Consider the following 14,066-nt stretch of genomic DNA (forward strand, 5'->3'; position numbering starts at 1 on the left):
CTTATGGTCAGTTGATTTTTGGTGGGGTGCTAAGACAACTCAATGGGGGAAAGAAGAGTCTTTTCAACAAACGGTGCTGGGACAACTGGATATCAACATGTAGAAGAATGAACCTGGACCCCTACCTCACACCATATACATAAATTAACTCAAATGGATCAAAGACGTAAATGTAAGAGCTAAGACCAGAAAACTGTGATGACAGGTGTAAATATTCATGATCTTGGATTAGGCACTGGTTCTTTGGATGTGAGAACAAGACCACAGGCAACCAAAGAAAAATACACTGAATTTCACCAAAATTTTAAAAATCTGCACTTCAAAGGACATCATCAAGAAAGTGAAAAGACAATGCACAGAATAGAAGAAAATACTTGCAAACTATATATCTGATAAGGGATTTGTATCTAGAATCTATAAAGAACTCAACAATAGAAAGACAAGTAATCCAATTAAAAACTGGGCAAAGGATCTTAACAGACATTTCTCCAAAGAAGATATACAGGTGGCCAATAAATACATGAATAGATGTTCATCATCTATCAATCATTAGGGAAATGCAAATCAAAAGTACTGTGAGATATGACTTCACACTCATTAGGATGGCTATTATCAAAAAAACATAGTAACAAGTGTTGGCAAGGATGTGGAAACGTTGGAACCTGCATATATTGCTGCTGGGAATGTAAAATGGTGTAGCCACTTCGGTAAACAGTTGGGAAGTTCTTCAAAATGCTACACATAAAGTTACCATATGACCTGGCTATTCAATTGCTAAGTATATACCCAAGAGAGTTGAAAATATATGTCCGTACAAAACCTTGTACACAAATGTTCATAGCAGCCTTCTTCATAATAGTCAAAAAGTAGAAACAGCTCAAATGTCCAACAAATGAGAAATTAATATGTGGTATATCCATAGCACAGAGTATTATTATTCGGCCATAAAAAGGAATGAAGTAGTGATAAAGGAATGAAGTAGTGATATAAGCCACACCATGGGTATACCTTAAAAACATCATGCCAAGTAGAAGTGACACAAAAGGCCATGTATTGTATGATTCCATTTATATGCAATACCCAAAATAGGCAAACACACAGAGAAAGAAAGTAGGTACGTGGTTTCTAGGGACTTTGGGAGAGGGAGGAATTGGAAGTGACTGCTCACGGGTAAGGAAGTTTCTTGTTGGGGTCCTGAAAATGTTCTAAAATTAGATGGTGGTGATGGTTGTACAACTCTGTGTCCATAATAAAAAACACTGGAAGTCACTTAAAATTTAACTTCAAATTAACGTGAAAATGGGTGAATTTTATATGGCATGTGAATTATATCTCACTAAAATATTGTTTAAAAAAACTATCTATAGTAGCGTGCAGATTTAAGTGTCTGATTTAAATGCGCTATTACATAAAATGGCAAGTACTGTGTTCTTTACCATAGTGTATGTTAACGATAAACATCTGTGCCCCTGCCCTTAATACAGAAGTGTATACCTTCAGCCAGTGACCCAAGCCACGGTGTCTACAAAAAGTGGCCTTCTAGCCACAGAAATAGCCTGTCCTCTTAGGGTATTCCTTGAGGCTCTGTAAGAAGAACACTTATTTGTTTGCGTCCTGAACTTCCAGGGTATTCTTGACCCTGGAAATGTTTTGGACAGGACTAAGCACGTGGGCCACAAGCACTGGTATAAACTAATTACCTAATCTTAGAGAGACTGCTTGGAAATTCAACTTCCTTGATTCAGTTCCCAGTATTTCCATTTGTGTTAAAAGACTTGGCTCTCATTGGTTAAGAACAATGTCAAGAGAGCGACATGACATTACAGTTTGGTTCCCAGCATCGGATATGAAATCACTTCATGTAAAAACAGTAAAGCTCAGAACATTTCCTTCGATCACCTGATTATTAAGCAGAGATCTGACAGCTTCGTGAAAGACTCAGCGGGCAGAGTGTCCCCACTTCTTCTTCCACACTGTTGAAGATGGGCTAATGAGAGGTTAACTTGCAAGTGTAATTTTCTCTTGGCATCCTGATTCTGATTGCTTGCCTTTCAGCTTCTACCCAGCAGGAAGATTTCATTTCCCCGCAGTTGAAGATAGTTTAAAGTTTATTACTCACATGCTAAAATGTTGATGTATCTGTTTTTGTGCTTGTTATCTGGATGATTAGAATGTTCTGCAGTGATGTTCATATCGGCTGTACAGCGCTGGACCTCCTAGAGAAGAAAACAAACATCGAGATTTCCAAGATTTTTAGACACGCTTTAGACGTTTGACAACAAGGTCGCAGAAAGAAAGGAACTATTTACATCCAAAAGCACAGAGTATTTACACACTTCCCAGCCACGGGCCACCGTTACCTCCCCAAACTCAACTTCAGAAATGATTACAGACATACTAATAACAAACGTATGAAGGATGTGAACAAAATAAAAGGATTTCATTCTTTACTAATTCATCAATCAGCTACTTTATTCCAGATTTTGACCTAGGCATGGGGATTACAAAATAGTTATCTCCTTTTGAATATGTCACAGTCAGATGACTGAGAACAACATGTAAAAGGATGATGACAGTCAAATGTGATTAGTAGAAAAGAGGCCTTAAGAAACTGACGGGAACACAGAGGAAGGCTTTAGACAGGAGGAGATGATTCACCCGGGCCTTAAAGGATGAACAGGAATATTTCAGGCAGAAGAATAATCTCCACCATGATTTGCAATATGCTTATATTATAGTCCTTGCAGCCTCGTTTTATAACTAACAGACTACAGACTGACTGTACTCAGCCCTGAAACGACACTAATAGAACTTAAACAGTTGTCATATCTGGCTCAAATATATATGGCTCTGATGCCTTATTTGTTAACTCTGAATTTATTTACATTATCCTTCTTTAGAAAAACAGCAGTGGGAGAAGCAACTCTCCTCTCCCGTCACCTTTGCCATGGATAGAAACATCATCCATTAGCCTAATACAAGATTGCTAAAAAGCCACATTTTTCTACACTGTGTGCTTCAAACCCCAGACTGCACTGGCGCGAACTAATAAGGGAAGTCATTAGCAGCGCACAGCTGCGGCAAAGAGCAGGGGCAAAGTGACACAAGATGATCAGGAGAAATGTTTTACACGTAACAGATGTAACAGAGTTTACGAGCGTGCAGACTTTTCTTCACAAAGGAGTTGCATAGCAATTATGGATGATTTCCACAGCATTTACATCACGCATAATGAAACAAGGAACTGGCTGTCTTTCATATTTGCAAAGTACTTAGGAGGAACTCACTGTGATCAAAGAACTTAACCAAGGTATAAAAACAATGGGTAACTAACTATTCAAAGAAACCATATTCATGGACACCCGATTCCTGGAGGATATATATTCAGTTTTTCATAATTGCAGGCATTCCCAGTGGAAGGAAGGAAGGGAGGGAGGGAAGGAGGGAAGGAGGGAGGGAGGGAGGGAGGGAGGGAGGGAGGGAGGGAGGGAGGGAAGGAAGGAAGGAAGGAAGGAAGGAAGAAGGAAGCAAAGAAAAAAAAGACCCACAGGCATTAATTCAACACACCTCTCTGGGAAAAGTGTGCGTTTCATGACAATCCTTTATCTTTTCTTACTTTTACTAAATGTGATAAACTCTGATACTTGCTATTCTATCTAAAATGGTTTATAACCTACAGTTTGGCAAATGCTGGTTTAAAGGGCCTTAAGGCTGCCTTTGGCTCTTTTCTCTAAAACAGATAATAAAACGTGAGCACAATGGAACGAGTCTGACATCTTAACATCTCCAAGAACAGAAGCAACGCTAGCCCTACTCAGAATATTTGCCTTTTAGAACTGCCTCGAAAGCCTGACATGTGCTCTTCTGAAGAGTTTCAGGGCCCGAAAACCTTTGAAAATGGATTTGTATTCTGGAAGACATTAATTCAATCTGTACACAAATCCGTGAAATAAGCTGACGTGCTTTGGTTCCTGGGTTTTGGAGGTCATACCTTTGGCATGTACCTCTTCAGGGCTGAGCTGCTCAGATACCTTGTGCTGAGCTTTCAGCTTTTAGTACCTTAGTTTGAGATTCGCTTTGTTTATCGATATTTTTTTTCCCATTGTGTGGCTCTGACCACACACTAGGGACTGAGGTGGGGCCTCTATTATAGTCTAATGCAATTGACCAAGCCTGCGTGGGAGCAGCTGTCCGTACTGTTTAAAGCAGCCATTCAATATGGCCAATCAAACTCTGTGTTATCTAAAACTCTTGGTCTGATCCGTTGCCTCCGTTTCACTTTTCCAATTATGTGAATGACAGAAAACAAAGAAGACTCATAAATAATGTTAAATCTGATTTTATGAGAACCCAAGGGGTTTGCCTATGGCCTTCTGATTTTGTCTTGTGGATAATAATGTCATCTGTAATTCCTTGCAGTACTACTGCCTGACTCATTTAGATGCTGATAATATCACCTGATCCTGGAGTGTCTTTTCTCCATCAGAACTGGCATTTCAAAGTTAATGTGATTTTAATAGGTGTTAAAACCTTTTGAAGTGACACTGGCCGATAGAGTGTGTATAGTAAAGTTACCTGGTCAGCACCCTGATAAAAAGTTTAAGGTTTAAGCTTGTTTGTACTTTACTGTCTCTATAACAGAGCTGGTATTCTCGAAATGAATATTCTGCGAAGGAACAAGCACACGATCACAGAAAAGAGCCAACTGAGAACAAGAGATTTAAAATAAAGTATAACTTAAAAAAACAAACTAACAAAACCACTAAAAGCTGACAGACACAGAATTCTTGGGAGATGATACAGACTACATCACCTCCTGCCTGGAGTTGTGGATGTGAAAGGCTGTCCAAAGGGCACATGGTGACCTACTGTCCTCCCATTCGGTAGCTCACATGGAAAAAAATAAGCCCACCAGAACAGATCTAGAAATCTTTCAGATTACTCAGCTTCACAGTGAAGCAAGCTGAGAAGGAAATATTTTGGACCCGGTGACCAAGTGTTAGACCGAGTGTGTATAACATTCTTAGTGTCTGAGTTCAGGCAGCCCACAACTGTGTTCAGGGGACTGTTGTACACAAGGTTAAGTCATGACCACAGCTCAGGGCTTTGTTCAGTGTCGGACTCAGAGCTGGCCCTCGCCAGGTACTGGCCACACTCATCTTCCCACCTCTACTCTCCTCCGCTCAGGCTACAAACTGCCGCCCTGATTTTCTTCAAATGCTGCTTTGACTTTGCTGTTCTCTCACTCAGACACCTCCAGAGAGACGCCAGATTCCTTAGCCAGGCTTTCAAGGTCCCATCCTATTTTCCACCTACTCCCTTCCCAATGCCACACAGTTTTAACTCTATGCCCCTTGAACAGACCGTATGACCACCTCCTGCTCTGTGCTTCACTGCCATCTTCCTTGCTAGGAATGCCTGTCCTTCTCTCCCCCCTCCGAATCCATATGTCTTTATCTAAAATGACTGCCTTCCCCTCCAGAAAACCAACCCATCTTTGGAGAGTACATCACAGTGTCTATCATCCTGCAGCTGGCCTATAAAATAGAATTATTTTTCCTGTACGATCTGTGAAATTTGGCTAACGCACGTTTTTTCTCACTCTTTGTAAAAACCTCAGCTTAACCAACTATGATGTTTTTCATGATAAGGGTTTAAAATGTTTTCCTGTGGGACATCTAAGACCCACACTGGCATTCTGTCACCGAGGCTCCGGAAACTCGACGGGGCCACTTTCTGCCATCCTGCAGGCAGCGTTCTTTCTGCAGCTTTCCGCCTCTGTCAGGAGCTCTTGCTATGTGAAATCGGCAACACGAGAACTCTGCATCTTACATAAAGCGATTGTGGCCACTGGTCCCTTGGCGCATGAGCTCAGGTGGACAAAGCTTTGTTCTCTTGATTTAAGATGAGCAACTGCCCCAGATTTAGCTCAGCTGGAGCTAATTGTAACAGACCTGATCCTCCCCCAAAGGATCTTGTCAAGGGGTATTGGACCTCTGGCCTCATCTCTGCACTCAGCCTTTAAACCTGTGCTGCTCCTGACCCCTGCCTATTAATTCTGTTGACCCACAGGGCCTTGGAGCTCCCCTGATCTCGAAAGATTATATGCTAGCATCGTGCCTCTGGAAGCCTCCTGGATTATGACTGGGGAGGCCGGGGAAGAGTGAGGTTGTAGTCAGCTAAGGTAGCCAAGGGAACAGTCACTGAACAGTATCCGGGCATAAGGATTGACGTTATTTCCCGTGACAGCAAAATCTGCTAGAGGTATAATGTCCCCAGCTTTTAACGGCCTCCAAAATTTATCTGACAAGGACCAAAAGCTTGCTTCCAGCATCACCTCTAAGCAAAGACTCAAAATTACCAGTGAATCGTTTCTCATTCTCCTCCAAGCAGCAAAGTTCTGAACATATGACAGCTATTCACCAAATTTGTTTTTTTCCACTTCCCTCCAAGATTTGAAATCAAGATGGGGCAAACAGAACTTCTGCAGAAACACCCAATCAAACTGCATAGGATCCTTTCTCCTTTGCTCTCCCCCAGAACTTCATTTCTGTATTAGCACTTATTTTGCTTTGCCCTCTTTCTACTTTAGCTGTGTATACTCTAGTCTTCTTCCCCCATCAGGCTGAACTCCCTGAGAGCAAGCTCTCTGTCCAATTCATCTGTGTGCCTTATACCATGTAGGTACTCAGTACCTGCGGAGAATAGTAGGTACTCAGAGAATGCTGGGTACTCAGTAACTGCAGAATGAGTTGCTTTAACTCCTCTTAATAGGCAAATATTCACTGTGCAGTGGTTTCCTCTATAATCTTAAGATTAGTTCTTTGACTAATTTTAGGCCTCTATTCAGAGGTTATATAAGATTTTTATAAGTGAGATTCTCAGCCCTCTGGGAAGGCTCTGGCCCATAAAGTTCATGTACTGGGCTCCCAGCACTCTTGGCGGGGGAGGCTCCTTATTTTGACTGCTCCCCCCCCCGCCACTTTTTTTGCCAAGGAACTCACTGGCCCATCAGCTGCATGACCAGTTTTAGACAATCACTGATAATCTTGGTTATCTCTCCTTTGACTTCAGCTCATTACAGGCCACTACTTCCATGAGAGTCTGGAGGGCATCCAGGTTAAACATGTGGGCTTGAGTCAGAAAGCCTTGGTCTTCAACCCTATTGCTGCCACTTCCTAACTGAATCACCCAGTGCCTCGGTTTTCTCGCGGGTAACTTTCCTCATCTGCAAAATAGGGACAATAAAATAGCACGCACCTCATGGGCTATTTCTGAGGAACGAGCGAAATAATCCAGGCAACCGTGCCAAGTAGATGCTGGCCGTCGTTATTCCACATAAAAGAAATCTGAGCTTGAGGTTACCACTCTCTTAATATGAGGGGTTTGTTTTCCTGTTGTTAAATTACACAAAATCTCTCATCCTGACCTCCTTTTTACAGCCTATTACTATCTCTTGTTTATTAAAACAGCCTTGATCGCTTCTTACAGAGCCTGTTACCATATTCCTTTCTAGCAGAGCTACCCAAAAGGAGTACTACTACTCTTCTAAAATACTTCAGATTCCCCCTAAATTAGATGATGACAGTATGTTAGTGAGCTTTTCTATGTCTCACTTCCCCCTTTACATGGCTGTCTTACTATCCTTTGAAGGAGAAAGGATGTACTTCCTAGTCTGAATAGCCCCGATTTGAAACCTTTCAAACCAGGACAGACTGTGAAATAACAAGAGTAGAACAAAGCCTCCCTCCTCCCCGCCCTCCCTGTTCCAATCCTGAAACTACCAGAATAATACTTAAGCTAGAGAGTTCGATACAGGCGACAAAAGCTTCTAGCCACAGTTTTCTTTTTAGGACAGAAATAGGGTGCAGATGCCCAGGATTTGTTAACAGGCGTGATTTTGATGCAGCGAAGCCCATTTTGAGTGAGATCAAGTTTACAGAGGTGTAGCTGATTATTTCGAATAATTAAATGGTGTCAAAACCAGCTGCGATGAATAGCACTGGGGTCTCAAATCATAAATAATTGAGAAACCGGAGTTGCCTTTGATCATCCTGATCAAATTCTCGTCTCTAGAGGACGGATGTTTGTCCCGAATACCATCAACATTGTTAAATGCCTCAATATTCTTGCTCAGTCATCCAGCCAACAGTCAATTGAACTAAATCACTTGAACACCACACACATGTGCTGTCCTCATGTGCTTTCTACTTGGACAGGCACCTTTTTTGGGGCAGCATTTAAGAGCCGCGTTAAACACTTGACGTGTTTTTGTTTGTTCCATGAAACACATGACTGCAGAATAAATCAGAGGGGTCCTTCTCTCTACCACCGTTGCTTTGCTTCTGCTCAAGAAATAAAACAAAAACAAAAAAGCTAGGAGAAGGACTTAATTTAAAACAAGTTGTCAGTATAACTGCCTTTAGGATGGCCTTTGGGGACTCCAAATTTGCACAGAGACAGGGGCTTCTGGTCCTCTTTTTCTCTCTCCTTCTCCATGCGAAATAACTGCACCTCCCAGCTGTAGGGCTCCTGGGCGATCTCAAAGGGCTTACCTTCCATTATTCCATGTGATCCCCAGAACCAATTCCGTGAAAAGAGGTGGGCAGGTTAGTGCCATCACCATCATTTCCATTTGAAAGCAGAAACGAGACAGAAAGGAATCGACTTACCCACAAAGCTAGAAGACAGCTGAGCTGCCATGAAAACTTGGCCTCCTCGGCACAACTCTTGCTGCCAGAGATGTGCCTTAGTGAAGCGCCTCAGTGAAGAAAAGGGCAGTCTGTTTAATAGCTCCTCATTGACACCCTGTCATTGCGGAGCTGGCACGGAACCCAGAGCTGGCAGGGTAGTGCGCGCTGCTCTCTACCTTGTTTCCTCCATCCCGGTTCTTAAAATCAGAAGGCTGCGTTCACCCACGTCTCCTCTCCAAGGATTAATAATCACGAAAACAACCATCGACCTTTGCATGGGCTTAACAGTTAACCCAGCACTTTCCAGGATGTTAATCATTCGTTTTTTTCCCAAAATCGTTGGGGTTGGAGGTGACATCGGTGCCATTTTTAAAAATGAGGGAACTGGGGATCAGAAATGCAATGACTGGCTCAAGGATAATAAAGGTCACTCCTGGTGCAGCCAGCTTCAGATCCCTCAGACCTCAAATCTGCTGTCTCTGCTATACCTTGTACATCCCAGAAGTGACACACGGAATGAGAAGCCCTGTCCCTTGCAGGATGACTGCTGTCCCAGTTAGAATGCAGATGAAGAGAGAATCTGAGGTTGCCTCTTTCCTGCCACTAAGTCTGTTCTTTCGCAGAAGTGCACAAGCAACTCCCTTTCACCTCGTTTTTACTGGGAAAAGAGGGCCTGTTAAAACTCTAAGTGTAAGGAAAAGAAAAAAGAGAATCAAGTCCCCACTTTCCTCAGTGACTGCTTCTGTTATGGTTGAAACACATTCACTTCAAGCTTACAAAAATCCCTGTAAAATGAGAGTTAGCTTTCAGGAAAGAAATTTCCGGTTTTGAAACATACCTCAAAATCCTCAGAGAACCCATGCTGGTTATTAGAATAGAGCTCACCAATGTGTTTAACAAACTGTTTGACAGGAATGGCTTCCATGTCATCTGTGGGAATAAAACAATATTCAGAGTCACAAAGAATACTTCCATAAACAAATAACACTGATAAGGGATTACTGAAGACAGATATTTGATTTCTGCAAAGAGTGATGTAATTGTATCACCTGAAATAGATGTCTTCAAGAAAAGTCTCTGGAGTTACTTGACATTAGGGTCTCATTATGATTCTGAATGCCTAAATGCTAGGCTACATAGGGTTTTAAAATGGTCTTAAACTATTACCTTTATTCTTTATATCCCAGGCAACTTACGTAGTTAACTCACCACATCATACTTTTAACTAAAATTCTGAGCTTACCAAGGGTACTTATTTGTTAAGAAATGTTATCACACCCTACGTTTTTCAAAACCTTGCTATTCAGTGGGGTCCAACTTGAAGTTGGAACAACTAAGTCCTATGTCTGATCTCTGAAGTCTAAGCAATCTTTTTACACAATTACGGACAGGTGCCACTGTACCAGCGGGCTTCGGGTACAATGCCATCTATGTTTAAGTGTTCACAATTTTCATTCAAGACAGCTGTGTCTACACAATGCCAAATAACCAGTTTGATGGAATTAACTGGATTTTTTTTTTGGTGTTGACAGACTAGGTGTAGATTCAGGAAGACTCCACATTGCAATTTATTTGTAGTGTTGTCACTTCAAAAGGGCATTTTCAGTTCCTGAGCCCCAAGTGTGTTTTAAGCCGATTTACCCAGATCCACTCTGCTACTTGACTACTGCCGGAAAACAGCCACACCCCGCTAACTGGAGCTCCCCAACCTCCTCCTTCCCTCCTTCCCTCGCCCCTCCCCCGCAAATATTTCCTTTTAAAAATACTCTGCTGAATTTGAGATAAACAACAGACATGACATTTACTTTATTCAGAGTGAAAGATCTTTGGCAAACGCACAAACATCTAAACTGCCACAGATGCTTTTCTTAGCAAAGGGTATGAAGATCTGTATGTGTAAATGAGGTCCTACTTTGGCAAGAATGTTATAGATCCAGGCCTGACAATCTGATTTCTCTTCATCTGGTGACAGTTAACATTGACTATGTCATTCCTTCTCTACTTTCTTTCGAGAGAGCAAAGCTCTAGGGTGGCTTTTTGCATCTATTGACATTTTCAAACTTGCATCATTCTAAAGCGGAAAAAAGCCTCTCTCATATACTTTGTTTAAGGTGACTTATAAACGTTCATAATCCAAACTGCTTAGCAGAGGAATGTTACTTATCAAATAGGGGGTGCTCTGTACGTACAGAGTCTTTCTGTGTGAACAATTAAAGACCTAATCATTTTAATAGGCCACCTTATGAAAAAAATTGCCAAGTTATTTACAAATATTTCAGGATTGAAGATGTTCATGAATATGCAATCATTTTGCACGCCCAAGAAATCTATAGCTCCCATAATGATGTAACCAGCATTAACAAAGTAAGCCGAGCCAAAATGTTTCCCCAGAATATTTAGCAGAATGCACAGTTCAAGAAAAATTTCCCAAATTATCTGATCACTTCTCTTAAAATGTTTAGAAGTAAGCAAAGTCTACAATAATGATCAAGCGGCAAAGAAAAGACCTTAAGTTGAGAGAAGGACTAACGTGGACAAAATTGGAGCATCTCTAAAAGATTAACCCAAGAATAAACTCATCTTTAGACAAGAGGCAGCATACATAAGATGGGTCACAACCTAGCCCCACAAACACTCCAGCCTACAGACTGCAGGCAACACTTTTCTCCTGTTTATTTTGAAATGGAAGACACAATGCTGTTTCCAAGAGTAGAGTGACGTGGGGTTAATAGTATAATAGGCTGAGGGCAATATTTATTCCATAGTGATAGTTTAGAACTGGAGATTCCCAATAAACTTATGGTGCCATGATTAAGCACGAGGACTCTAGTTCAAAATAAGAAAAAACACATCAGCTTTAGAGGTGTTTTACTCTGCAAGGTACATACCACGGTGTTTTAAAGGGCATAGCCCAGCTCAAGTCACTAAAAAAAAGCTTTCAGGTTAACAATTTATTGTTTTTTCCTGCAAAGTGCTCAACTGTGCTATCCAAGCTAACGCCACACATGCCCAGAGATCAGCTGCTCTGCTCCCTCCACGGCTAGATGCGGCAAAAGCCAGCAGAGCTCAGTATGGTAATCGTACATGGAAATCACCGACTCACTAGCCTCCAATTTGATTCTTTATCCAAAGAAGTCTAATCATACTCATACTCCTCTGGGTTTCCAGGCACCACCAGTAACATCATAAAACTACCAGACAGGCAGAGAGACACACACACACACACACACACACACACACACACACACACACACACACACACACACACACACACACACACACACACACACACACACACACACACACACACACACACACACACACACACACACACTTTAGTGACCACCATCAGCAGCCCAGATAACACATTATTTATCTTTCAATCAAGATAAATGAAACTGAGGGGTCGGTAAATCTTTTTTCCCTCAATATTAAGATGAATATAAGGCTACAGCTAATTAGAAGCCCTAATAGTTTTCCTCTTATATCGTTTTTCTATTAAATTTCTCTCAACATGAGCCAGATAATTATAAAACTAACTAGCAGAAGGCCAAGCAATCAGGACAGCATCATAGACCTGATCTGTTCAATTTTTATCCAGAGAGATCCTGTGTTATAAGAAGATATCCATCTGTAAAATGTTATTTCCACCTATACATCTGAGTTTCAATAACAAACGTAGCAACTATTAGTAGCACTAGCTACGGACCAGGCACCTTCTGTGCCCTTTACATGTATTAACATGTACTCATTCCTCCCCAAAGCCCTAAGAGATAGGTACTATTTTCATACTCATCTTACAGTTGGGAACACAAGCTCAGAAAGATTAACTGAAGCCTGGAGTATGGCAGTGGAAGCTGGCCACAGAGACAAGGCAAAGAGTGCTCCGACTGGGAGAGAACAGCTGTTGTCTGGGTCACAGTGAACGGGAAACCACTGGAAGAGGCATTTACTGAGCACCTAGGACTTAGCCAGATATTAGGGAGATGGTGTCTGCCCAAGGGCAACATTTGTTATAATGAACATAAGAAAGGAAGAGCAAGAACCGTGTGTAATGACCCAGTGAGGACGAGTGCCAACAAAGGGATGGATTTGTTGCCTTAGGTGAATATAAATGTTGCTGACACAGGGGTGATGGGGGAGAAACATAAAGAAAAGCAAAAGATGAGCTGGAATCAAAGTAGAGGCGTTTTCACTGACTACAGGTTAGAGGTTGGATTATTATGCTATCGTGAAATGGTCTAACGACAGAGCCGATACAAATGTGAAGAGAGACCTTACTGATTGCCAGGGACTGTGCTCAATCCTTTTCATACACTTACCTTCACAAGAACTAGGTAAAGAGGATGTCATCGCCTTCATGTTACATGTAAGGAGACTGAGGCAACTTGTCTGAAGTGACACGATTACTAAGTGGCAGAGCTGAGATTTGAATCCTGGTGTGTTAAGCCCAAAGCCTGTGCTCCCGTGCACTGGGACACACTGCCTTCATTCTCAGAGCACAGTTTCAAGGAGAAGCAAGGAATTAGAGTATCTCGGTTAATCTGGTAAAATGTTACTGGGGAATTTTGTGCCAATATTTTTACATATAGAGCTTTCAGACCAAAGGTTTAAATTAGGCAAAAATGGGATAAGTACTATTCCCACCAAATCACGCCATTATAAAATCTTTGATATAGTCAGTTGAGGACCCAGAAAACTGGGCTGTTGTTATTAAATAATATCATTTATACTTTGTTCCAAGATTTTAGCCTTTTGTGGTTGGAATTAAATTTGGCGTTTAAGAGGTCTTTTATTTTGGTCAATCCACAACAGAACATCCCCATGTACTACTTCTGATGAAGCCTGAAATTAGTCTCTGGTTTGTTCTCATCAAAAGCAGAGCATTAGAAGAGGGTGAACGTCTACTGAGAAGAAAGTAAGAAGGTGAGAGATTCCAAGGAGGAAAAAAAGAGCTGGTCAATGTTGACCTCAAATGCAAAACTGCAGGAAATAAAGAAAAATGTATGTGAACATGAAGAAAAGTTGCTTCTACAGCCTAAATGTCCATCGACAGAAGAATGGATGAAGAAGATATGTTCTACCTATCTATCTATCTATTTATCCACACACAACGGAGTACTACTCAGCCATAAAAAGAATGAAATTTTGCCATTTGCAGCAACATGGATGGACCTAGAGATTATCATACTACGTGAAGTAAGTCAGAAAGAGAAAGACAAATACCATACGATATCACTTATATGTGGAATCTAAAATATGATACAAATGAACTTATTTCCAAAACAGAAACAGACTCACAGACATAGAAAACAAAGGTATGGTTACCAAAGGGGGAAAGGGGTGGGGGAGAGATAAATTAGGACTTTGGGA

At 41.4% G+C, this 14,066-nt stretch overlaps 1 protein-coding gene across 3 annotated transcripts in view; it reads right to left on the minus strand.

Moving 5' to 3' along the window:
• The window catches only part of PTPRG (protein tyrosine phosphatase receptor type G), a 731,646-nt gene that overhangs the window by 37,096 nt on the left and 680,484 nt on the right, over positions 1-14,066 (minus strand). For all 3 annotated transcript variants that reach the window (XM_033424736.2, XM_004267970.3, XM_004267971.3), the window contains 2 exons: positions 9,532-9,623; positions 2,120-2,216 (listed from right to left, as the gene is read on the minus strand). In XM_033424736.2, coding sequence (XP_033280627.1) covers positions 2,120-2,216; positions 9,532-9,623 — 189 coding nt within the window. The remainder of the gene's footprint in view (positions 1-2,119; positions 2,217-9,531; positions 9,624-14,066) is intronic.

This window comes from Orcinus orca, chromosome 10 (assembly GCF_937001465.1).
Source record: "Orcinus orca chromosome 10, mOrcOrc1.1, whole genome shotgun sequence".
Lineage (NCBI taxonomy): Eukaryota > Metazoa > Chordata > Mammalia > Artiodactyla > Delphinidae > Orcinus > Orcinus orca.